The following is a 24,800-nucleotide window of genomic DNA, read 5'->3' on the forward strand; positions in this document are numbered from 1 at the left end:
AATTAAGAAATTATGCCATCAGTTTTGATCTCATCACATAAATGTGCAGAATGACGAAAGTTTTGTCATTTCTGGCTTGATCAAGATCAGTAATCAACATGAGTGCAAAGTCTGCTTAAACATTTGCAATACACTGAAATGGCTGGAAAACTGTTTGCGGGTTTGCAGACAAGTAATTGGAGGAGTGGCATTCGTTGCTGTCATCACATACTATAAGACAAATAGATATATCTACTTATATATAAAAGATATTTTGAGTGTGTGTGTGTGAGTTACTTAGTGAGTTGGGTCCCTATTGACTGCAAAACCGCTGGTCAATTTCACACAAATATACTTTATGTGCCTGTAAGTGTTAATTATATTAATGCAGACTAGCAGGACCTGTGGAAATTCCACAGGAGACTCATTCATATGTCATATATTGATGTTGACATTCTGCAGATTGTAAGTGTAAATGAAAACGCTCTGATATTATGGTAGCTTTTTTGTTAAAACTGCAAAAGTATTTATCTAAGCTAGCATGAACACCCAGCAAAGCCCTACCGTAAAGTATGCTTAAATATGATATTTTAATTCTTGCAGATTTCGTATATATTATTATAGAGTTAATGTTCTATCGATTTTTATATGTTATAAAGTTGTGATTTCAAAAATAAAAAAAATATATCCATCTGACTTGGGTGGATTGGCTTGAATCGAAACCGAAATAAAAACTTATATATATATATATATACATATACATATATATTTCATATGAGCAAACAGTTAATAAAATATGTTAAAAAACACTTTGAAATGAGTTAAAAACATATTTAATCTGAAAAGGAAACACTAGATAAATGGATAGTCCTTAATCCGCGGAGTTTCGAAGAAATACTCTCCTTCTCATCAGAGGGTAGGAATTAGCAAAATGCGGGATCGGATTTTGCATGCAGAAGTATTTGATGAAACAACAAGTAAGTCAAAGATCTTACTTGAAAACAAAATAAGTTAAGCAGAGGGAATATGGTGAAGAAAAAGGTGATTACACATGAATGGATAGTCTGGTGGAAGATAAAAAATCCAGTGACGGTAAAATCCAAATGTAAAACTTCAAGAAAGTTAAAAGAATTTCCATTTGTACAAGTAAAATCCAAGGAAATCCCATAATTGGAAGAAAATGGTTCATAATAATCCAAAGGCAGAAATCCATGGAATAATTCACAAAAATGTGTACAAGGAAAAAAAATAATATTAATAAAAGAAAAATAAGATGTGCTTTTCACTCTACTTCCGAGACATAACTATAAATAAAAAAGATCTAGGAAGAAAAAGGAGAGAAAAAAAAATGATAAAGTTAAATATAAAATAAAGGGAAACAAAAGTCAAAACGACCCAGACAGGAAATGTTAAAGGCGCAAAAATATATATAGGGCAAAATAATATAGGTCAACTGAAATGTACAGGTTATCACTTAAAAAAAATGTCAGCAACAGTTGTTAAACGACACTAAAAGGAAAATAAAAAATAAAAAAGGAAAAGAAAATAAATAAATATATAATAAATAAATAGAAAATAAAGAATAAATTAAAAAAATATAATAAAAATAAAATATAACATATAATATAAAATAAAATCAAATAAAATAAGAAAAGAATAAAGATAAAAAATAAAAATTATTTAAGGAGAGAAGATGGCCGGTATCTGCAATTTCAGAAAAAAAAAATAATAATAGTAAGTAAATTCATATAGTAAAATTTAAGTAAATATACATACAAGATATGAAAGTGTGGGTAGATTGATATATTAGATAGATAGGAAAGTTTAAAGAATAAAACAGAAAATGCAGATAAAAAACCGGCCATGCAAAGAAGAGATAAAGAATTAAAATAAAGGATTATTAAATTATAAAGTATTAAGAAGTATGTCGAAAAACGAAAAAGTTAAAGAAAAAATATTTTATATCTATATAAAAGGTAAAAGTAATAACTATGTAATTTCAAAATTGCCATAATTAAATTTGGACTTATGTTTACAGAAAGAGATCAGTTCATTTTTAGAATTTATTATATTGTTACTTTGAGGGGAAGTAATTATAGTTATAGCTTTGGTTGTACAGAGGCGACATGACTTAGAGCCTGGAGTATAAGACTTAACTTTTTTTATAATAGTCCATTTGACTGAGAAGGGAGTATTGTTAGAGTTAAGTTTTTTAATTAAAGTGGTTAGAGAAGTTCCTTGGTTATTATTAGAATTATGGTTGTTAAAAGAAGAAATGTGGTTTGATATTCTTTTCTTAATTAATGTTGAAGTAGCGCTAATATATTTACTTTATTAAAAGCTCGAGGTCTGGTATTAATATTAATTTGCTGATTTGTATTAGTTAAATAGTTTGAATTTTGTTCATAGTGTTCAACAAATGGTGGGACAATGTCTGTATGAGGATTATTTTGGAGGGGATAATGAGTGTTGTTAGTGTTAGGATGGCTGTTAGGAGAAATATTATTATTCTCATTAATATTATTATCATCATTATTACTAGTTGTATGATTGTAAATGGAAGGGCTGCTCGAATGGTGTATTGAATTAGTAACTATATCAGATGGAGGATGGGAAGAAGAATAACTTGAAGACGAAATATTAGTGTCTGTTATGGGAGGATTGCGTGGGATCTCAGTAATAGTGCAAGAATATATAACATCTTTATGGATACAATCATTATTGAGTGGGCAAAGATGTTTGTTATTACAATTACAGTTAGTTTTGGGTTTAATTGGGAAAGGGATTTTTTGGGCTGATTTAATTTTTTTGTTATTAGATGTTAAGATTCTTTGTGCTAAATTAGGCATTGTTGAATAAGAAATCCAGATTCAATTTTTATTGAGAATAGAACTATATCTGTGTGGGTATTTGAAAGAGTTTTGTACAATGTTGAAGAATTCCTTAGGTATATTAGTTTTGACATTTAGGCTAAATGGAGGATTAAACCAAATATTTTTCTTTCTCCTGATGCGACTAGGTGGGTTAGAGGCATTGCGATTAGTATTTTGGTTTGGATTATAAATATAGACTGGTTCATTGTTATAGATAGTGGCAGATCTTGTTATTTGAACTGGTTTCCTACGAGTCATATTGTGTGTAATTACAGATTTAAGGCGGCCTGAAGGAGAAGCATAATTGTTGTATTTAATCTTTTCCTTGTATCCTGAGTTCCATAAAGCATTATTGAATAAAGTAGCATTTTGATTAAAAGTTTTTTATCAGCAGAAAGAGCAGAAATTCTTCTAGAGACGGATGGTACTATAGATTTTATAATTGAGTTGGGGTGGTTAGAAGATTTATGGACGTATAAAAGCGTAAGATTAGGTGTATGATAGGGGCTATGAGTTTCGGTGTTAAGATTAAGTGTAACATCTAGAAAATTTGAAGTTTTTTTGTTTGGTTCCATAATTATAGAAAGGCCAAAGTTATTGAAGAAGTTATGTAATTTTTTAATAGTTTTGTTATACTCTCTTGGCCTGGCTGTTGTAAAAAGGGCATCGTCTCTATAAAGACCCCCTTGGATATGTTTAAAGTGGTATTTAAGTTCTTTCAGTAAGAAGAGTCCCACTAAATCTGTAACTTCTGCAGAGTCAGAAGCACCCATCAAGATGTCAAAATTATCAGGGGTATCCTTTCTAGTCCAAAGCTTATTGTTAAATTGTATAAGGGACTTTCTCGCTAGGAGAATCAATTTTATTTCTAAATTAGTTAAGTCAGAATTTCTTTTAGCAAAGATAAGAGCCTTATTTAAAAGGATCGGAGAAATTGATTGATAATAATTTTGGATGTCAAATGTTATGAAGTTAAGGAGGTGTTTATTTTCAAGGGAAACAAGCCAATTAATTACGGAATCTGAATTCAGCCAAAGAGAGAAACCTACTTTTTCTTTAATGGAAGGGATGATTCTATCTAAGATATTTTTGCTTACAGCTCCTAAGTCAGAGCTAGATGGGCAGATCAATCTGATGAAGGGGTTATCATAGAAGTATATATATATACTAGCATTTCAGCCCGGCGTTGCCCGGGTGTTTGGAGGTGTATGTTGAGAAAAAAAAAAAGAAAAAGCGGTCAATTTTTTTAAACTTTGACCCCTATTATGTCCCCTTAACATTTATTGTTTTGGACTCAAATCAAGTTATTAAGTTATATCCATGTCCAAGGAACCTATATCTAAAATTTCAAGTGTTTAGACCCACAATTGGCGGAGGAGTTTGGTAGAATTCTCAAAGGTCAAATCGTTGAACTTTGACCCCTTGCTCGGGTGTTTGGAGGTGTATGCTGTGCAAAAAAAGCAAAAAAAAAAAAAAAATTGTTAATTTTTTAAAACTTTAACCCCTATTATGACCCCTTAAAATTTATTGTTTCGGGCTCAAATCACTTTATTAAGTTAGATCCATGTTCAAGGAACCTATATCTAAAATTTCAAGTGTCTAGACCCAAAATTGTTGGAGGAGTTTGGTAGAGTTCTTAAAGGTCAAATCGTTGAAATTTAACCCCTTAACAGCCAAATTTCTGGCTGACACCCGTCACATCGATTTTCCCAAATCTCAGTACCCGGTATTTCAAATTTCGAGTCTATAGACTAAAAATTGACAGAGTTATTGCGTAGGGAAATGTACACAGACACACAGGTTCACTTTTATATATATATATATATATATATATATATATATATACTTCAGAATAGTTTTTATTTAACAATCAGTTGTTATGGAAACGTGAGATTGTAAAGTTTACAAAATATTACTGGCAGTAATATTCTATAAGTCATCCCATCTAAACAAGAAGTGCTCGATATGCAAGATAGAGCAAATAAATTTTTCTGCAAATCCTCCTGCTACAGGACTTCTGATAAATTTATTATTTTGACTTTGACCTTCCTTGTCTCACTGACTTTAGCAAATAGGGTGCATACCTTTAAGTATTTGCTAATATTTTCTCTCGTCTGATGAGATGGTAGACATTGAAACCCTATAGGTTAAGGAGATTAATTTTCTAAAGCATTCTTTGCCTTGCTTAGAATAATAAAAATTCTTAGATATGAAACTCAACCACTTCATTTCATTTCAATGAGAGTTTTTTGAAATTCATTGAATTACAATATATATATAACTTGAGTCACAATATATATATATATATATATATATATATATATATATATATATATATATATATATATATATAACTTGAGTTCCTTTAGCCATAACCGAAACCAAAACTTATGAAGAATTCTTGAAAAAATTATTTATAAAAAAAAAAGATTGATTTAAGTGCCATCAGCTACAGTTGAAACAGAAACCAAAACTTATGAAGAATTCTTGATAAAATCGTTTATGACAAGAAATAGAAGAACATAGCAATTAAACGACCCAGATGCAAGCGTGACACACGCTATCGTATTAATATATAGATATTCTACATGATTTATACTTGCGTAATATTTGCGTAAAAAGATTATAGTAAATGCAAACCTCTTTCTATATACATTTATGTATGTGTATATATATTTTGTTTAAAAAATTTTGCCTATCAAACTCTTGTCAGTTTTTGGTCTACAGACATGGAACTTAATATATAGGGTATTCAAACCCATGCGAAACATTTTATTTGTGTCAGGGAAAATCGGTGCAAAAGTATGAAAATTTTAACAAAAATGGAATCTGCCAGGTGAAGGTCGAATGACGGCATTATGAATATGCATGCATAAGGTAATAGCTATAATAATAATGATATAATAGCTGCTGCATTTCCCACTAGTTTCTCCCTCCTGGATAGGGTCCAAAAAAGGATCTCCAACATAATAGGTCACAATTTGTCAACTAAGCTCCAACCCCTGTCCCATCGCCACAATGCTGCATCTCTGTGCCTATTTTACAAATATTTTAATCGAATGTGCTCCGATGAATTCGTTGAACTTGTGCTCCCTCACTGTACATATCCCCAATAAACCCAGCTTAGTAACAAAATCACACCCCTTCACTGTTGAGGTCTCTAAATGTCAGAATGATTTCTACTCTAATAGTTTCTTCCCTTGAACAGCTAGACTTTGGAATTCCCTTCTTGCTACCCGCTTCCCTGACTGTACTGATATGCAGAAGTTTAAATGCAACGTAAACCAGCATCTTGTTAATCTTTCCTAGGCATGGTCCCAAATAGTATCCCCTTACGTTCAAGTGACGATACGCTTTGTTTGGTGTGAATGTGAGTATAAAAAAAATAAATAAAAATTAAAAAAAAAAAACAGACGGACGGAGCCTTTTATAAAGATACAAAGACGCATCTAAAACCCAAACAGAAATATCACACATGGTGAGCAGCTCTTTTGAAATCCAAGTTGCTTCCCATAATGCCGACAAAAAGAACAAAGAAGTGATCAGGGGGTGGGATGAGAGGCGTTGCTGTGGGTGGGGGAGTATTATTGATTCAAAGATTGAGTGATGGAACTCAATCTCTTTCGTCGTCGTCGGAATTACACAATACGAAATCAACAAAGTGGAGAAAATGGCCCCAGCTTTTAATGGCCGCGTCCGTGAAATTTCATTAGTAAATCCTTGGAACTTTCCACCCTGACCGCTATCAAGAAGAACGCGCAAGGCAAACAAAAACAATTATTCTATAAATCACGCGCCAGACTGAAAATTCTTAAACTTATTTCGGTACAGACAGAAACTCATTTAGTGCGAACTACTTATCGTCGAAAGACTCATATAGCCAATCGGTACAAACGCAGAACATTACTGGCAAAGGTTGTGGCAGCAATTTCCAGTACTGGGGCATCTGAGTGTAGTAGAAGACACTACTCACACAAGCGACAGAACATCTGTTTGGCCAATCAGGTGCAGGAATCGGAGAAAGAAAAAGTAAAGAACTTTTACATCAGGGTAGTCCCCCCCCCCCATGTTAGAAGCGTTGACCGAATTTGATTTTTTAAAGAAATACGTATAAAATACGTTTGAAGCCAAATTACAACATAAAAAAAATAAAGTATTACTTGTTTAAAATATATATATATATATATATATATATATATATATATATATATATATATATATATATATATATATATAGGGCTTAATCTAGTTTCTATTTAATAATTAATCCCCCCCTTTTTATATATATATATATATATATATCTCCCCCTACTTTTTAATCTCCGATTCATTGTTACCCCCCTTTTCTTTTTAAAACGTAATTAAGCTCGATTTTAGCTCTGTTGAGCGAGCTTCGAAACCAGTCAGCTGACATATTCATTTTTATTTTTTAATTTCACGATCTAAAATAAATAATGTTTTCGAAGAACTTTAAATTTAGTCTTTACATAGCCATAATATATATATATCAGAGTTAAACTCCTTCGTCAGTATTTTAACTTTTTTTTTAATGTTAAATTGAAAAAAAAGTGAATGAATAGTCTGTGTAATGTTATCTGCAGTGTTATTTTTGAAATGCTGGAAGAATGTGTCTGGCAACGAGATTGAATATCAGGGTAGTTTTTTTGTTTTTTTTATATAGCTGACACTAATTTGCATTAATCGGAATTGGAAATTGAGAAAATCCAAACTTTCTAACGTATCGGAATTGGAGAAAATTGTGTCTACTTTCCAATGCCAAAAATGAATCTTCTAGTTGTTTATTATTATTTGGTTTGTTTTTGTTTAAGACTTAATTTTCTATTACGTCTACTAAAGATAAAGTGGTAAATGTTTATTAGTTTTAAGCTACAAACAAAATTAAAATGTATAGATCACCTGCACAAGTGTATTTTTACATTCACAAAAATATATCACATTGTTTTTACAGTAATCTAAAGAAAAGCAAATCTAAAGCTAAATATTTACGAATTTTAAAAGAATCAGAATAAATAATTGTATCAGAATTGGGAATTTAAAACAGAATCGATAATTGCACCAACTTCAATGCAAAAAATCTATAAACACACACACACACACACACACACTGGTCGACAACAGTTTAACTTGACCTTTGTACACATATCTCGGAATCAGTAATTGTATTGGAATCGGGAATTTTTTTTTTTTTTTACAAAGGAGTCACCACTTATGAAGGCCCGGAGGCCACTCGAGGATAAGGGTTAATCAGTATACATTAGTTATGGGATTATAGTAATCATAAATAGTGAAAATTTTGTAAATTGGATTACTTAGAGGGATGGTTCATCAAAAATTTGTTTACATTGGATTTGAAGACAATCAAATTGTAGTCAGCTGGAAAGCAGGCAAATGGAAGAGAGTTCAACAAGTGTGCAGTTCTAAGAAGGAAGCTTTGTTCATGGAATCTGCACTTAGGTTTAGGCACAGATAAAGAGTGTGGGAAATTAATAGTAATTTTGGCTAGATGAGTGTTTTTTTGTGAAAGTTTGGAGAAGGGGGAAACATAGATTGAAGCTCAGACAAGTACTTGCCATGGAAATAACGATAAAACAAAGACAGGCTTGCAACGTCACTTCTATGGGAAAAAGGTTGCAGGGAAGAGAACCCCCCACCCCCACTAAGCTACGAAGTCTATTTTGAACTCTGTCTAGGCAGGATAAGCTGCTTCTAGTAGCTCTTGCCCAGATGTGGCAATAGTACTCCATCATTGGGCATACTTGGCTTTTATATAGGTAGAGAATTGCATCAGCAGTGAGATATTTACTGGAGCGGTAGAAGGATCCCACCATTTTTCCAGCAGCCTTGGCAACGGATTTGATGTATGTGTTTCATTTTAGATTTGATGTATGTGTTACATTTTAGATCAGGAGTAAATGTCAAGCTCAAAAGCTTGTCAAAACATGGGGCCTCCCCAAGACAAGATTCATTCATTACAATTAATGCCAGATGAGGATCAGAGCTGTGATGATGTAAAGATAGGAGCTTGGTTTTAGATGCAAAAGTAATCAGCCACCATTTTCCCCATTGTACCACGTGCTCACGATCAGAAGAAAGAGAGAGAGTCAGAGAGAACTTTGTCATTTACGGCCTTTGATGTGCTCCCATAGAATGTAGTGCCGTCAGCATAAATGTCAACGAAAGTATCTTAGGATGTTATTTGGAAGATCATTGATGTAAATCAGGAAAAGACTTAGACCCAGGATGAAAACTGATTAAAAAGTTTTTTACATGTCTGAATACGTTATATACCAAATTTCAAGTTAAAAATTCGTCGAGTATATAGGTTGAGAAGTATCCTCACACACCCACATTCTCACTTTTATAGATATATAAATAAAACTTAAGATTTTGAGCGGATTTTCACGACACAAAGTGCGCTTATATATTTATAAAACATTTTAATTTTTGATTGAATTTTCTCAAATTGATAGATTGTTCTCATACAATTTTGATTTCTCCGACTTTTGGATTTTCGTCATTTAATAAATTGATCACATGATGAGTATTATGGGATTAAATAAAAATTTGATATTCTAAAATATTTCTAAAAAAATTGTCGACTGATGTGTTTTTTTTTTTCGCATTGAAGTTGGTTGTGTGTCCGTATTCCATAGTTTATATTTTTATATACAGCATAGTTACGTTGACACACTGGTTCCCATCAGATCACCAAAGTTAAGCAACATTGAGCTTGGTCATTACCAAAATGGGTGACCAATTTGGCAATTCCAGACGCTGTATAGAGGAGAACTTCGACATCTCCCTGCAAGAGTAGCAAAAACCTAACGACTGAATTTGTGAATTTCATACTCCCATGGAACTTTATCCTTAGGAGGAAGCTGGTTAAACCCAAACAGGATTAGTGCCGACACACACACACACACACACACACACATTCTATAGTTTGCTCATTGAGCAATACAAAATTTTGGACTTTAGAAAATTTTCATCACGTGATATTGTAGATGGTCTAAACTAAAAAAAATGTTCCCTCGTCTTAAATTACTGAGCACTTTTAATCACAAGAATCACAAATTTACAACAAAAAATTTTTTAAAACAATTAAAAAAAAGAAAATTAAATATTGTTTTAAATCCACGTCTAGAATTCCTCTTAAAATTAGAAAAAAAAAATCTGTATGGTGTACATATCAGTGACAGAAAGAAAATAACACACACCAAAAATCATGTAAATTGATCAAATAGTTTTATTTTTGAATTAGAAAATCAAATTTCCTAGCTAAACTATGAGAGATGATCTCATGACGCTATATTGAAACCAGTCTAAAAGAAAACGGGAGTTAATTTCAGATAATTAAAACTTGTCAAATTTTAGAAAATTGTATTTTGAGTCATGCCTGCATCAAGGATTGAACATTCAACCTCCACACAGTGGGCTGGCAGGCGGACATATGGATTTTTAGCAACTTCCTATATATTTGAATAGCTCAGTCTGAGGTTTCAAAAATTGGACTCGTCTTCTAACGCCAATTATTTCTCAAGATGTGCCCATTTGAAGTTCACAAATTTTTAATTTTTGCAAAATTGTGACTACAGTGATTTTACCAAGGAGTAAATTTGGGTACACCTGAAGAATTGCCTAAAATTTCTTCCAGAAACCCCTAAATATGTCCTGTAAACCCCTTAAGATAATGTCAAAGGCCCTAAATTTACTTCATTATAAAAAATGGAACATATGAACAAGTTTTTGACCTGTTTTTTTTTTTTTTTATAGATTTTTTCACAAAATTTACCACAAAAATTAGCATTTTTTTCATTAAAAAATGCCCAAAATTTGCCCCTGGCCGATACATTTTAACGAAAGATTGCAAAAAAATCCCGAGATGAAATTTCTCATCCTTCAGAAATAAGAATCTAGGCTAGAAAGGCATAATCCAATTGAGTGAAAAAAAAAAAAAAATCACTCTGAGGAACTAATTCTAACATACTGGAAACATTTGAACTTGCCCGTTTTTCCATAATTTTGGACAATCTACAATGATCATTTAAACCATAAATCCAGATAATTCTTGTCATTCTTGCTCAAATTTCATAATCCAGACCACTTTTCCGATGTTTTGGGAGGCGCAGAATCCAAATCTGGCATCATAAAACCATAATATGCATTGTTTTCTGGAAAATCCTAATTTTTACCCTTTTTTAAGCTATTTTCAGTCAAATATTGGTTGTAAACCAGAAAAAAAATTCTTGATTTTTTTCAAAATTTATCCATTATAATTAAATATTTCCATTTTTCAATTTTTCAACATCTCAAATTTTATTTTAAATGCACAATCATAATCAATGACGTGGCAAACATTTCTCTCCTTGAGATTTTCAAGAACTGCAAGAGATCTTGATTCGACAAAGAACCAGACTTCGATGAAGTTGTGAAACAGGTCTCATCCAAGCTAGAGGTCCCACCTAGCGATAAACTTCTCTGACATCAAAGTTGTGTTCAAAGATTTTCAGCAGCAACAAAACAAGAATCGTTCAGTGCTCATTTCATCCAACGTCATTTGATGAGAAGGTACTGCTCCAACGTCACACCTATGTACTGAAGGTAAAGCGTCCTCTGGAGAAAGTCAGTGACCGTCAACAACATCGACGACTGAGCGACTATATGGATTCAACCAGAGCTGCTGCTGACGCACAGAACACTTCTCCCACCAAAATGTTTGCCTTCGGTCTGAAGAACAAATACCTTCAAAACAAAGAGGGTGCTAAAGTGAGATTTATTTTGATCGACTTTTATAAAATTCGCGCTATTCCATCCTCTCGCGTGTCTGTTTGTATTTTTCGTATAAACACGAAACTAATCAAAATCGAAAGCAGCTTCCCGGCTTTTCTGCCAGGAACGTCCAGAATGCAATTAGCTTTGATCAATGTGGGGGGGGAAACCCCTCATATCAGACAATTGCTATTCATTTGGACAACCTTTTTCTGGGGAGCTAGTTTTCCCCAACATCATGGGGAAACAAATAAATGAAACGGCAGAAAGCTGAACTGGCCTTCAGCCAACCTTCATTTTTGCACCTGCGTGAACTCATTCACTCCGCAAGTCATTAAATTTGAACGTTTTTCACTTCCTATGGCCTCGTAGCGTAGCGGTAAGATGTCACGGTTTCTTTCACTTTCTTTTCCACCTTCGCGTCACGGGTTCGAGCCTGCCTGACAACTAACACTTTTTTCAATTTTTTTTTTTTTTTTACCTCCAAACACCCAGATAACGCCGGGTACCCCCACTAATTTCTATATATTGGATCCAATATAATAATTATTACGAAATCTGCATTAATCAAAATATCATATTTAAGCGTATTTTACGACCGGGCAATGCCAGGTGGCCTGCTAGTCTACATATAAAGACATTATACATTCATTATACATATAAAGACAAAAACATATAAATACATATACATAGATATAGACATACAAAGATATATACACACAAAGACATATGTGCAGACACGTACATATACATAGATCTCTGAACATGGTTGCAAATACAGTGAAGAATGAAAAATAATGAGCTTAGTTTCTTGAAGTCAGCAAATATTAAAGAGACAATAAAGAAAAGTTCACAATCAAGAATAATGCGATTCCAGATTGTGTGTGCACATTACACGCACGCATATATATATATATATATATATATAAAAGTCAAGAGAAACTGTATTTCCGATTTTAAAAAGAAACTCGCCCCCCCCCACCTCCAACTGAGTTTGGACTAAATCGCAAGAAAAAAAAAAAAAAAAAAAAAAAAAATGCAAGGAGAGTTTTGAATAGAAGATAATTTAACAATGGCTTTTTGACTTTCAAATCTCCAAGGTTTGTTTGTTTTTTTTTGTTGTTTTTTTTTTTACTCTCCACTCCCACCATCCAAGTAAGACGATGGAACAAAGAAGAAAAAAAAAGAGCCGTTGGTCATGAGAACAAATATTTGGAATTTATTTTTGGGTTAAGAATAAGAAATTGAAAAATGATCTACGTTAATTCCTTACTGAAGGGAATAAAAGCAAGAAGCAAATGGGGGAGCAGACGACAGAGAACAAGCGTTATATAGAGCTAAGATTATATATATATATATATATATATATATATATATATATATATATATATATATATATATATATATATATATATATATATATATATATATATATATATACTAGCATAGGTGCCCGGTGTTGCCTGGATATTTGGAGGTGTATGTTGAGCAAAAAAAATTTCTTTTAAAACCGGTCAATTTTTTAAAACTTTGACCCTTATTATGACCCCTTACAATTTATTGTTTTGGGCTCAAATCAAGTTATAAAGTTAGATCCATGTCCAATGAACCTACATCTAAAATTTCAAGTGTTTAGACCGAAAATTGTCGGAGTTTGGTAGAGTTCTCAAAGGTCAAATCGTTGAACTTTGATCGCTTAATCGCCAAATTTCTGGCCGAAAACCGATCACATCGATTTTCCCAAATCTCAGTACCCTGTATATCAAGTTTCGAGTCTGTAGGGAAATGTACACAGACAGACAGATACACAGACACGTTCACTTTTATAGATATATACAGAGAGAGAGAGAGAGAGAGAGGGGATCGATAGAGAGAGAAGAGGGATAGAGAGAGAGGGGGGATCGATAGAGAGAGAAGAGGGATAGAGATAGAGAGAGAGAGGGGGGTAGAGATAGAGAGAGAGGGGGGTAGAGATAGAGAGAGAGGGGGGTAGAGATAGAGAGAGAGGGGGGGGCGTTAGAGAAAGAAAGATAAAGGAGGCGATGTAGGAAGCGAGAGAAATGTTCGTGAGAGGGACAGAATAGTCTTGCCAAGATTTCACATTTTGATTTTGCAATTCCAAAATAATTGCCCTATTTTCTTCATTTCGTTTCTGCGTCTGTCGAGAATCTGAGATGAAAATTCTTCACAATCATATCAGCAATTGCAACAAATTGATTGCAGAAAAATAATCTCAACTTTTGAAAATTTGAACAAAGTATTTCCAAAAGTCCATTTCTCATCGCCAGTGTGCTGCTGTTGGTTTGCTTTTTTTGGTTTTTGCTTTTGTGTGCATGGTGATAATGGCGGGGGAGTACACCACATACTTCTTCAGCTTGCGACCTGATGATAACCTACAAAATCATCGCTCCACGCCATTCATTCGGTGTCGGATCGCAATCAAAGACACATGCCAAAGTTTCTGATCTTGAGAGTCCAAGAAAAATTAGGTCATTTCGGTGGTCTTATATCTATAAGGCTGAGGCATTCGTTCTGGGTATAATCTAGATGATCCACTCTCTCAGGCCTTGCCACACATCTTTTGGATGGAGTAAATTTATTGCTTACTATCTGAGGTGCCCTAACCAGGGAATGCAGACGGGTTTGACCAGACAATTTTTTAAAAACCAGAGTCGTAAAGGGCTACTAACAGGGATGAGATTTGCTGGGATGCTATGTAGGGAGTTGGGAAGCGAGATTTTCACATTTCACTTGAACTTCTGAATATCAGTACAGTCAGGGATGCAGAGATCTTAGAGGGAATTCTAAAGTCTAGTCTAAATTGTAGTCTACATTGCACTGTAGAGAACCTACTGTTGAGTTTATAAAATTATTTTTTATATATAATGGCTTGAATTAAAGTTTAAAATGCAAAAGTTAAGTATTACGGTTAAATTGTGCTCTACACAGAAACATTCATTTCGAACACGGCCCTGCTATATCAAAAACTCTATTGCTGATTTTATGCACCATGTCCATCTACTTGTGTGGTGCTAAAATTTTTTAAATGCACTTGTGATGTTAGGCTATATGTAGGTGTTAACTTAATTCAAAATCAGACTGTTCCCTTTTAATCAGATTTTTCGATTATCAATTTTTTATACTTATTGGAGGCATTCCGATACAAAACCTACCTAAGAACATTTCCATACACATGAAATACATTTGTGTGAAAGTATTTTTTTTTTTTTTAAATCGGCCAAGCCGTTTCAAAGTCCATAAAGAATAAACTCATACACACACAAAGTGCGTCATATTCTTTTTTTTTTTTTTTTTTTTTTTACTTGGGAATCACCACTTATCAAGGCGCGAAGGCTACTCAAGGATAAGGGTTATTGAATGTAAGATTGTAGTGTAGTTATCGTTAATGGTGTAAATCAGGTAGAATTTGATTATTTATGGGGATGTCTCAACAAGAACTTGTTTACATTGGATTTGAAGACTACTATGTTGTATTCAACCAGGAAGCAGGCCAGTGGAACAGTGTTCCACCAACGAGCAGTTCTGGAAAAGAAGGTTTTTTTTATGGAATCTGCGTTAAGATTTAGGCATAGATAGGAAGTGTGGGGGAAATCATATATAGTGGTTGTAGCTAATTGAGTTTTCTGTGAAAGTTTGGCAAAGGGGGATGATGGATTGGAGCTCAGACGAGCACTTGCCATGAAAATAATGATAGAGCATAGACAGGCTCGCAACGTCTCTTCTGTGGGGAAAGAGGTTGCAGGGAAGAGAAAAGGGCATCCCCTACTAAGTTTCAAAGCCGTTTTTGATCTGTATTAAGGCTAGATAGGGAAGCTCCTGCCCAAATGTAGCAACATTACTCCATTTTAGGGCATACTTGGCTCTTATACAGATAGAGGATTGCATTGGAGTGGTAGAATGATCCAATCATTTTTCCAGCGATATCAAGCAATGAAATAAAGGAGAAAAGAGTGTAACTTACAATTGAATTTTATCAAGTACTTTATCCACTACGTCAGGGTCATTCTTCTGAAGGTTAAAGGTTTAATCAGTGCAGTTGACACTCAAAATACAATTGCAAATTATTTAGGACTTCATGACTGACAGAACAAGAGCACGCTACCTCCATGAAGTAAATAGTTCCGTTCGAAATTCTGTCCAAATTCCTGAGTTCGACAAGATAAACCTGAAGAAGGTCGGAGGTTACAGCGACGAAAACATTGTGAAAATAACACCCAAGATGAGAACAGTAGTCCGAAGAATCCAAATGACTGGAATAACCAATCCTCATCTCAAAAATTCGGAAACGTAATATAAAATGACAATTAATGAAGTTAGAGACTTGAAGAAAATTATGAAAGCCATTCTTAACACGAAGACTGGAAGTGTGATAATTGATTCTAACCTTAAGCCAAGAGGATGAAAAAAGTTGTACTTAATGTTGATACTAATTGATTGTGCAGATTTAAAATTTCAGCAGAGTTTGAGAAGATACCCCTGACGAACATCAGAGGTTACATCGGCCGAAACGTTGTGAAAATGAAACTTAAGATGAAAACAGTAATGGATACATTATTTTTTTTTTTTTTTAAGAAAAGGAAGGTGATTTTTTTTTTAAGAAAAGGAAGGTAATTTTTTTTTTTAAGAAAAGGAAGGTAATTTTTTTTTTAAGAAAAGGAAGGTAATTTTTTTTTTAAGAAAAGGAAGGTAATTTTTTTTTTAAGAAAAGGAAGGTAATTTTTTTTTTAAGAAAAGGAAGGTGATTTTTTTTTTAAGAAAAGGAAGGTGATTTTTTTTTTTAAGAAAAGGAAGGTGATTTTTTTTTTTAAGAAAAGGAAGGTGATTTTTTAAGAAAAGGAAGGTGATTTTTTTTTTAAGAAAAGGAAGGTGATTTTTTTTTAAGAAAAGGAAGGTGATTTTTTTTTAAGAAAAGGAAGGTGATTTTTTTTTTAAGAAAAGGAAGGTGATTTTTTTTTAAGAAAAGGAAGGTGATTTTTTTTTTAAGAAAAGGAAGGTGATTTTCAAGCCAAAACAAAAAAAGGAAAAATTTTTTTTAATGCGATGCATTAAAACTATCAAAATACCTTTTGTAGTCTAATCCGTCACTGAGGATCTCGTCGACCCTGTTGACAAGCATCGTATTGCCAACAGACAAGTCCCGAATGCTTTTCAGAGAGAACCGCATGTAGTACCAGAACTCTACAATGTCGTTTTCAACTTTGCGACTCAAAACCTCATGAATCGAAGATGGTGCTGGTAAACATCCTGCAAGAAAAGACACAAAATAAAAACATTAAAAACAAAATGAAAACAAAAAACATTAAAAACAAAGTAAAAACAAAAAACATTAAAAACAAAGTAAAAACAAAAAACATTAAAAACAAAGTAAAAACAAAAAACATTAAAAACAAAATGAAAACAAAAAACATTAAAAACAAAATGAAAACAAAAAACATTAAAAACAAAATGAAAACAAAAAACATTAAAAACAAAATGAAAACAAAAACATTAAAAACAAAATGAAAACAAAAAACATTGAAAACAAAATGAAAACAAAAAACATTGAAAACAAAAAACATTAAAAACAAAATGAAAACAAAAAACATTAAAAACAAAATAAAAACAAAATAAAAAGATTAAAAACAAAATAAAAAGATTAAAAACAAAAATAAAAAGATTAAAAACAAAAATAAAAGAAAATTGAATTTTTTTTTTGTATATTTATTCCGGGGGTGGGGGTTATTTGATTAATTTTAAAATCTTAAAAAAAAAAAAAAAAAAAAAAAAACTTTTTAGATGTTGCATTATAAAATGGGCCAAATTTGCGACTTATTACATAAACAGCTGGAATTTTGTTGTGTAGCTGACACATAGCAATAGTTCATTCCCTCTTCCTTGTTATTATTAACAGTCATTGTATATCTTTCATGATGAATTTTTATTTCCTTTTCTTTTTAGTCTCGTAGAAGATATTAAAAATGATGTTTGGGGCTTAAAAATTCAGCATATTTTTTTTCTGAATTTTTGAGATGAGGATTTGTTATTTATATTATTTAATTCATCGGACTACTGTTCTCATCTTGACTGTCATTCTCAAGACATTTCGGTCAATGTAACTTCTGGCCTTCTTCAGGTATATCTTGTTGAGCTCAAGAATGTTTCTGTCGAACTTGAGAATTTGGACAGAATTCTAAACGGAAAAGTTTACTTCACAGGGGTAGCATGCTCTCATTCCATCAGCCATGACTTAGAGGTCCCAAGTGATTCGCAATTGTATTTTTCAGTCACCCACACTGAGAATTGAACCTTCCACCTTTAGGAGAATATCACTTTCACAATTTTTTAATTTCTCATTTTTTTTTTTTAATTCTCAGTGTGGGAGACCGAAAAATACAATTGCAAATTACTTAGAATCTCTATCCAATTATGGCTGACAGAACAAGAGCATGCTACCCACGTAAAGTAAATAAAGGGTTCTGTTAGAAATTTCATCCAAATTCCTGAGTTCGACAGAAACATTCCCAATTTCGACAAGATACACCTGAAGAAGGCCGGAGGTTACATCGACTGAAACGTTGTGAAAATGACATTCAAAAGAAGAGTAGTCCGATGGATCTAAATAATATAAAATTTTGTTTTATTTTATTTACAGTATACATGTATGCACACACGCACGCACGCACACACATATATATATCCTATTTTATATTTCTCTTAATGTTTGTCCGTTCCATTTTTTCTGAAACTACAATGCCGATATAGCTGAAATTTGGTATAGTCCTCTGTTAGGATTAGGATTAATCAGGGGTATTAATGATGCGACGATTCCAATATTTTTCCCGATTCCAATTCTTAATAAATCTCTAAATATTTAACCATAAAGTTGTTATTTTTCCCCCCGCTTAATGTAAAACGCATGGTCAATGTGCATATATATATATATATACTAGCAGGGGTGCCCGGCGTTGCTCGGGTGTTTGGAGGTGTATGCTGTGCAAAAAAAGCAAAAAAACAAAAAAAATGGTTAATTTTTTAAAACTTTGACCCCTATTATGACCCCTTAAAATTTATAGTTTCGGGATCAAATCACTTTATTAAGTTAGATCCAGGTTCAAGGAACCTATATCTAAAATTTCAAGTGTTTAGACCCAAAATTGTCGGAGGAGTTTGGTAGAGTTCTTAAAGGTCAAATCGTTGAAATTTGACCCCTTAACAGCCAAATTTCTGGCTGACACCCGTCACATCGATTTTCCCAAATCTCAGTACCCGGTATTTCAAATTTCGAGTCTATAGACTAAAAATTGACAGAGTTATTGCATAGGGAAATGTACACAAACAGACAGACACACAGACAGACAGACAGAGAGACACGTTCACTTTTATAGATATAATAGATATATCAATGTCAAATGTAAAAATACACTTGCGGGAGGATGATGTATAGATTTTAGTTCTACTAATCGTTTAAAATCAATAAATATTTATTATTTTATCATTACTATCAGTCGTGAAGAATTTAGTTTCAAACAAAAGACAAGTAAAAGAGTCGTTTTTTTTTGGCATCAGAAAATAGGCACAAATTTTCCCCGATTCCAATACTTGAAAAGTTCTGATTTCTCAGACTCCCGATTCTGATTAATCGTTCCAACACTAGTATTTCTATAAAGGGAGCACCAGAGCACATTCCATAAAATACTTAAAAGACAGGTACAGGATGCAACATTGCGGTGATGTGCCAGAGGTTGAGGTTTAGTTGATAGTGCATGATCTATCAGATTGGATACCCGTACTTCAGACAATTCTTAATGAATCTCTAAATATTTAACTATAAAGTACTTCAGACACTGCCTAATAGAAATAGACAAGAAGTCGATGTACCAGTATATCTGTCACTTTTTTTAAGGGGGGGGTGATGGTGACGACACAACCAGCTGCATAAATCGTTTGAAGCATGGCAAAATTAACATTTCGGTTTTCAGAGGCGAGACAAGATCATAGCAAATGAAAAGAGAAAAACAGGAATGTTTTTGGGGTTATTTATTTATATACGGCACAATCACGTTGACACACCGGTTCTCGTCAGATCACCGAAGTTAAGCAACGTTGAGCCTGATTAGTATCAGATGGGTGACCATTTGGGAATTCTAGGTGCTGTATGTGCTCTCCGCTTATCTCGGCATTTGTTTCCAGTCGTCCTGTACTTCACTTGCCACTGGTATTCAACAATTTCGACTCAGGAGGGGTGTGGTTGGAGATTGTGCACCTCCTGCCACAAAAATTTCACGCGCAGGCAACCCTTCGTGGGTATCCTTAGTCTGTCAAAGACTGAAGGAGCCTGCTGTTATTTATTCTATATTATTTATGTATTCATTAGTTATGGGAGTCATTTCGAGTTAAAATTTATTTTATTTCAAGCATCTCAGCTTGAGAAATTTATCATTTAAATTTATAAATTTAAAACTATATTTCTCAAGCTCAGATGTGTAGAGAAACAAACATGGTGGTTTTGTAGAGACATGGGATACCGTTATACATGTTTGTTCTTTTTTTTTTTTTTTGTTTTTTTTGGGGGGGGGGTTGCTGTTGGTGCTGATCGAAAGCAACGGCGTCTCCAGCGAACCACACCTAATGGCAACGTTAATGTTAATGCCATCTGCTTGGACGATTCCAAAACATTATTCTATTTTTTTGATCAACAATTTCAACACTTTTTCATAGAGAATAATATTATTGATGTTGGCCGAGTTATAAAGTTAAATCTATAACGTTCATACGGAGAAACCCAATATCTTTGAAATCCGTGTTAGCTTATAGCGTAAGTAAAAAAAAAAAAAAATACCTGTCCCAAGAGAGGCAAAATCTGCCCAAACAGAACATATTTGCACCAATTTTATGCCCCCCGAAACTTATTTAAGGTATCTCATATTTCTTGATTTTAATCAAGAAATATGAGATACCTTAAATAAGTTTCAACTTTTTTTCGTATGGCCACTTTTATTGATAGTACACAAATGAAACTCTAATCCCCTTCAAAGTAATCTTCTCCGGCTGCAATGCACTTGTTGTTGTACCATTCCAACAACTTCTGGAAGGCTTGTGCGAGTGTATCAATGAACCTCGTAACAGCCTTTTTCATCTCAATTGTCTCATAATGACAGTCTCTAAGGTTTTCCTTGAACTTAGGAAATAACCAAAAGTCACAGGAAGCAAGGTCTGAGCTATAGGGAGGGTGAGGAACTGTGTCAAGGACGGAGCACCCTTGGGACAAACTTTGCACAATTCTTTCACATCTTCAGCTCCTCACGAATAATTGTGTGTACAGTTCCCACACTGACATCAAACTGTGCACTTATTGCGTCTATAGACATACGATGGTCCTTATCTATGAAATCTTTTGTTTGGCGAATCAACTCTAGTTCCGACTTTCTCACACCTCTCATCCCTCACTGCCTTCCTTGAATCTCTTATGCCACTCCAAAAAAATGATGCTCAATTCATGCAAGATGGTCCAAAAGCAGTCTGAAGCATTCCATACGTTTCCATGGCATTTTTTTCAAAGTTTAAAACAGAATTTTATTGCATATCAGTATTTCAAAGTATCCTCACATCCAGATTACATTTTTTTTTATTTCACCAGCTGTGACAATCAGCTTTAGTAGGATGTATTCCAATTCCTGCTGTAGCTGTTCATTTGAACCTGAAATCATGAAATTGGACAGTAATATCATATGCATAGCAATAACATACTGAATCTTCACTTTTGACAATTTTAAATGCTTGTACGAAAGAAGTCTGGAAACTTATCGAAGATAACTCGTAATTATAATAAAACCTATGCAGAAGTTTAAATACGAACAGTTATCTTGCTGCTCAACTCCCTACATATTCCCTTGTAAAACTAATCCCAAATAGTAACCTCTTTATGTCTAAGTGCCAATATGTTTGGGGATGAACAAAAACTAAAAGGTACTCCTTGTTAAACTCCCACAAAAACCGAACATATTTAAATTTTCACAAGGAGCTTCCACTCATCTTTTTATTTCTTTTATATAAAACTTCTTTTTTTATTGTTGCATTTTCGACCCAAACAAGGCACAGTGCCACTTTGATGTAGGGGGCTACTATCTGGGACATAACTTGCATGGATACTATGTAGGGAGTTGAGCAGCAAGATGTCTGTTTACATTACACTTGAACTTCTGCATGTCAGTACAGTCAGAAGGGAATTCCAAAATCTAGAAGTCAAAGGGAAGAAACTATTAGAGTTGATGGCTTCCTTACATCTAGGGATTTCTGCTGTGCAGGGGTGCGACTTTGCTGCTTGTCGGAGATATTTACGTTGAGTGGTTTTTAGTTCGTCGGAGTACCTACCATTAAAGTACTTCTAAAACAGGCAGAGGGATGCAGCATTTCGTTGATGGGACAGCGGTTGAAGCCTGGCTGATAGTGTGGAACCTATTAGGTTGTCAGCTCTCTTTTGAACTTTGTCTAAGAGGAAGAGACTAATAGAAGATGCACCAGCCCAAACGCGGCAACAATACTCCATACACCGGCGAAGGGTGACCTTGTAAAGGTACAGGATACTCTCAGGTGTAAGTTACTTTCTAGCATGGTAAAGAGAGCCCACCTTCTTTGCAGTCAGCCTTGGCAATGCACTCAATGTATCTGTTCAAACTCATGTTCCTCATGAACATTAAGCCAACGAGTTTGAACGAAGTATTTTCAGGTAATGTATCATTAGCCATAGCTATTGGTGATTGAGACAGTTTCGTTTAGTTATTAAAGGAAATGAACTTAGTCTTAATGTGACCATCCATTTTTATCCCCATTCCACCACACAAAGCAGGTCTTCCTCCAGGATTTCTGCCATTGCTTTGGATATGTGTTCATTTGTTTTCCCCTCATGTCTGTTATAAAGCATGGTGTCATCAGCAAATATACCCATCTCAGAGACAATTTTATCAGGGAAATCATTTATGAATATCAGGAATAATAAAGGTCCAAGGATCAACCCCTGAGGTAAACCCACATACCATATTGTTATGATGTATGACTATTGAGGACAACCTGGATTCTTCTCTTACTTAAGAAGGATTTAATTATATTAAGTATTCGTCCAGTAATACCATAGGATCTGATTTTCATGAGAAGACCATTGTGTCATACCCTGTAAAAAGTCTTAGATATATCTAGAGCTACTGCCCTATCCTCCCCTGCTTTATCCATTACATTGTAAATACATTCAGAGATTACAGTTAGAATATCTGCAGTAAAACGAGCTTGTCTAAACCCATAGCGTTGGTCACACAAAAGTTTAGCAGCTGCCAGGTGGTGGATAGAGCTTGATTAATTTATAGACTGAAATAATCTGGTGAAAAGAGAGAGGAGGCTAATGGGCGTTTAAGTTTAGGCACAGATAAAGCGTGGGAGAAATTATTGATAGTGGTTTCCGCTAAACGAGTGCTTTTTTTGTGAAAATTTGGTGAGGGCGAACCATAGATTGGAGCTCAGACGAGCCTTTGCCATGAAAATAACTATAAAGCAGAGACAGGCTCGCAACATCTCTTCTGTGGGAACAATCTTAAATCACAAACGCAATAAAATCGAAGATGGTGTTGAGGGGAGATAACTACATAATGGTATTCATTGATTTTATTTTTTTTACCAAAGAGTCACCGCTTATCATGGATCAAAAGCCACTCGAGGACAAGAGTTAATGAGTTTTTCAGGTGTCCAGTGAGAAACACTTTCAGGATTCGTGACGATAGGTGAAACGGATAAGAATTTGATTATTAAAAGAAGATAGTTCAACAAGAATTTGTGTACCTTGGACTTGAAAACACCCATGCTATAGTCAGCTAGGAAGCAGCCTTGTGGCATTGTTTTCCTCAGAAGGACAGTTCTTGGAAAGGTTTAGTTTTAGGCACACTAAGAAAGAAAAAATTAATCAGATCGAAGTGTTGAGGATAACTGCATAAATAATCGATCTCTTGGGTTTACTAAACAAGATTGAACGATTCAGAGGCCAAAAAATAAATAAACAATGAAACTCGGCTGACGTTTTTGACTTGGTCATTAATATTTAAACGCTACAAGAATCAATTGTTTGATTCTCTCGCGATTCGAAGCACAATTCTTTTCAGATCCATCATTCACACTCAGGTTTTGTTTTGTTTTACGGCATATCAACCCTTTTTGGGGGCCATTTAATGTTGAATCCAGTCATTTAAAAAACAAAAAATTATGTTTTAAGTTTTTTATATCTTCAAATATTTATTGATGAAGTTTGGTTTGGTTGTTTTGTTTTACGGCATATCAACCCTTTTTGGGTCATTTAATACTGAATCTAGTACTTCTGAAAAAGAAATAAAAAAAAGGGTTTAGGTTTCAATTTTTTTTTATATCTTCAAATATTTCTGAATTTTTGAGATGAGGATTGGCTATTCATATTATTTGGATTCTTCAGACTACTGTTCTCATCTTGAGTCTGATTTTCACAATGTTTCGGTCGATGTAACCTCCAACCTTCTTCAAGTGTATCTTGTTGAACTCAGGAATGTTTCTGACAGAACAAGAACATGCTACTCCCATGAAGTAAATAAAGGGTTCCGCTCGAAATTTCAGTCCAAATTTCCAAGTTTGACATGATACACCTGAAGAAGGTCGGAGGTTGGAATGTTGTGAAAATCACACTCAAGATGAGAACAGTAGTCCGATGAATCCAATATGAATACTTCAAATATTTATTAATGATGTTTAGTTTGGTTGTTTTATGGCATATCAACCTTTTTGGGGCTATTTAATGCCGAATGTAGTAATTTCGGAAAAATATCTTTTTTCTTTAAGGTCTTTATATCTTCATATATTATGTTCGAGTGGCGATATGCTTTGTTAGGGGTAAACGCAAGTAAAAAAAAAATGGAAATACACGAAACATAAGAGAATAGAAGGGTCACAAGAGATAGAGAGCAAGTGCTAATACATGAACAGTGTTTTGTCACTTGCATTTTAGTATTTGCATGAATCACTGTGATTGAGCCGCCACAGCAGCATCGAAACTTATTTCCTGCCTACTCATGTTGGATATTAGCAGGCAACCCTGGGAACAAAAACATTCGATGGGTTGCATATGCAAATTAATTCCACGTGAAGAATCCG

General features: G+C 33.8%; 1 protein-coding gene and 1 pseudogene across 11 annotated transcripts in view; one reads left to right on the top strand and one right to left on the bottom strand.

Annotated features, from left to right (window-relative positions):
• The window catches only part of LOC145296137 (alpha-(1,6)-fucosyltransferase-like), an 884,509-nt gene that overhangs the window by 43,100 nt on the left and 816,609 nt on the right, over nt 1–24,800 (bottom strand). For all 11 annotated transcript variants that reach the window (XM_080142295.1, XM_080142301.1, XM_080142300.1 and 8 more), the window contains one exon: nt 16,727–16,907. In XM_080142295.1, coding sequence (XP_079998421.1) covers nt 16,727–16,907 — 181 coding nt within the window. The remainder of the gene's footprint in view (nt 1–16,726; nt 16,908–24,800) is intronic.
• LOC145296572 (5S ribosomal RNA) lies at nt 19,686–19,802 on the top strand (annotated as a pseudogene).

This window comes from Euprymna scolopes, chromosome 16 (assembly GCF_053919585.1).
Source record: "Euprymna scolopes isolate OS-2025 chromosome 16, ASM5391958v1, whole genome shotgun sequence".
Classification (NCBI taxonomy): domain Eukaryota; kingdom Metazoa; phylum Mollusca; class Cephalopoda; order Sepiida; family Sepiolidae; genus Euprymna; species Euprymna scolopes.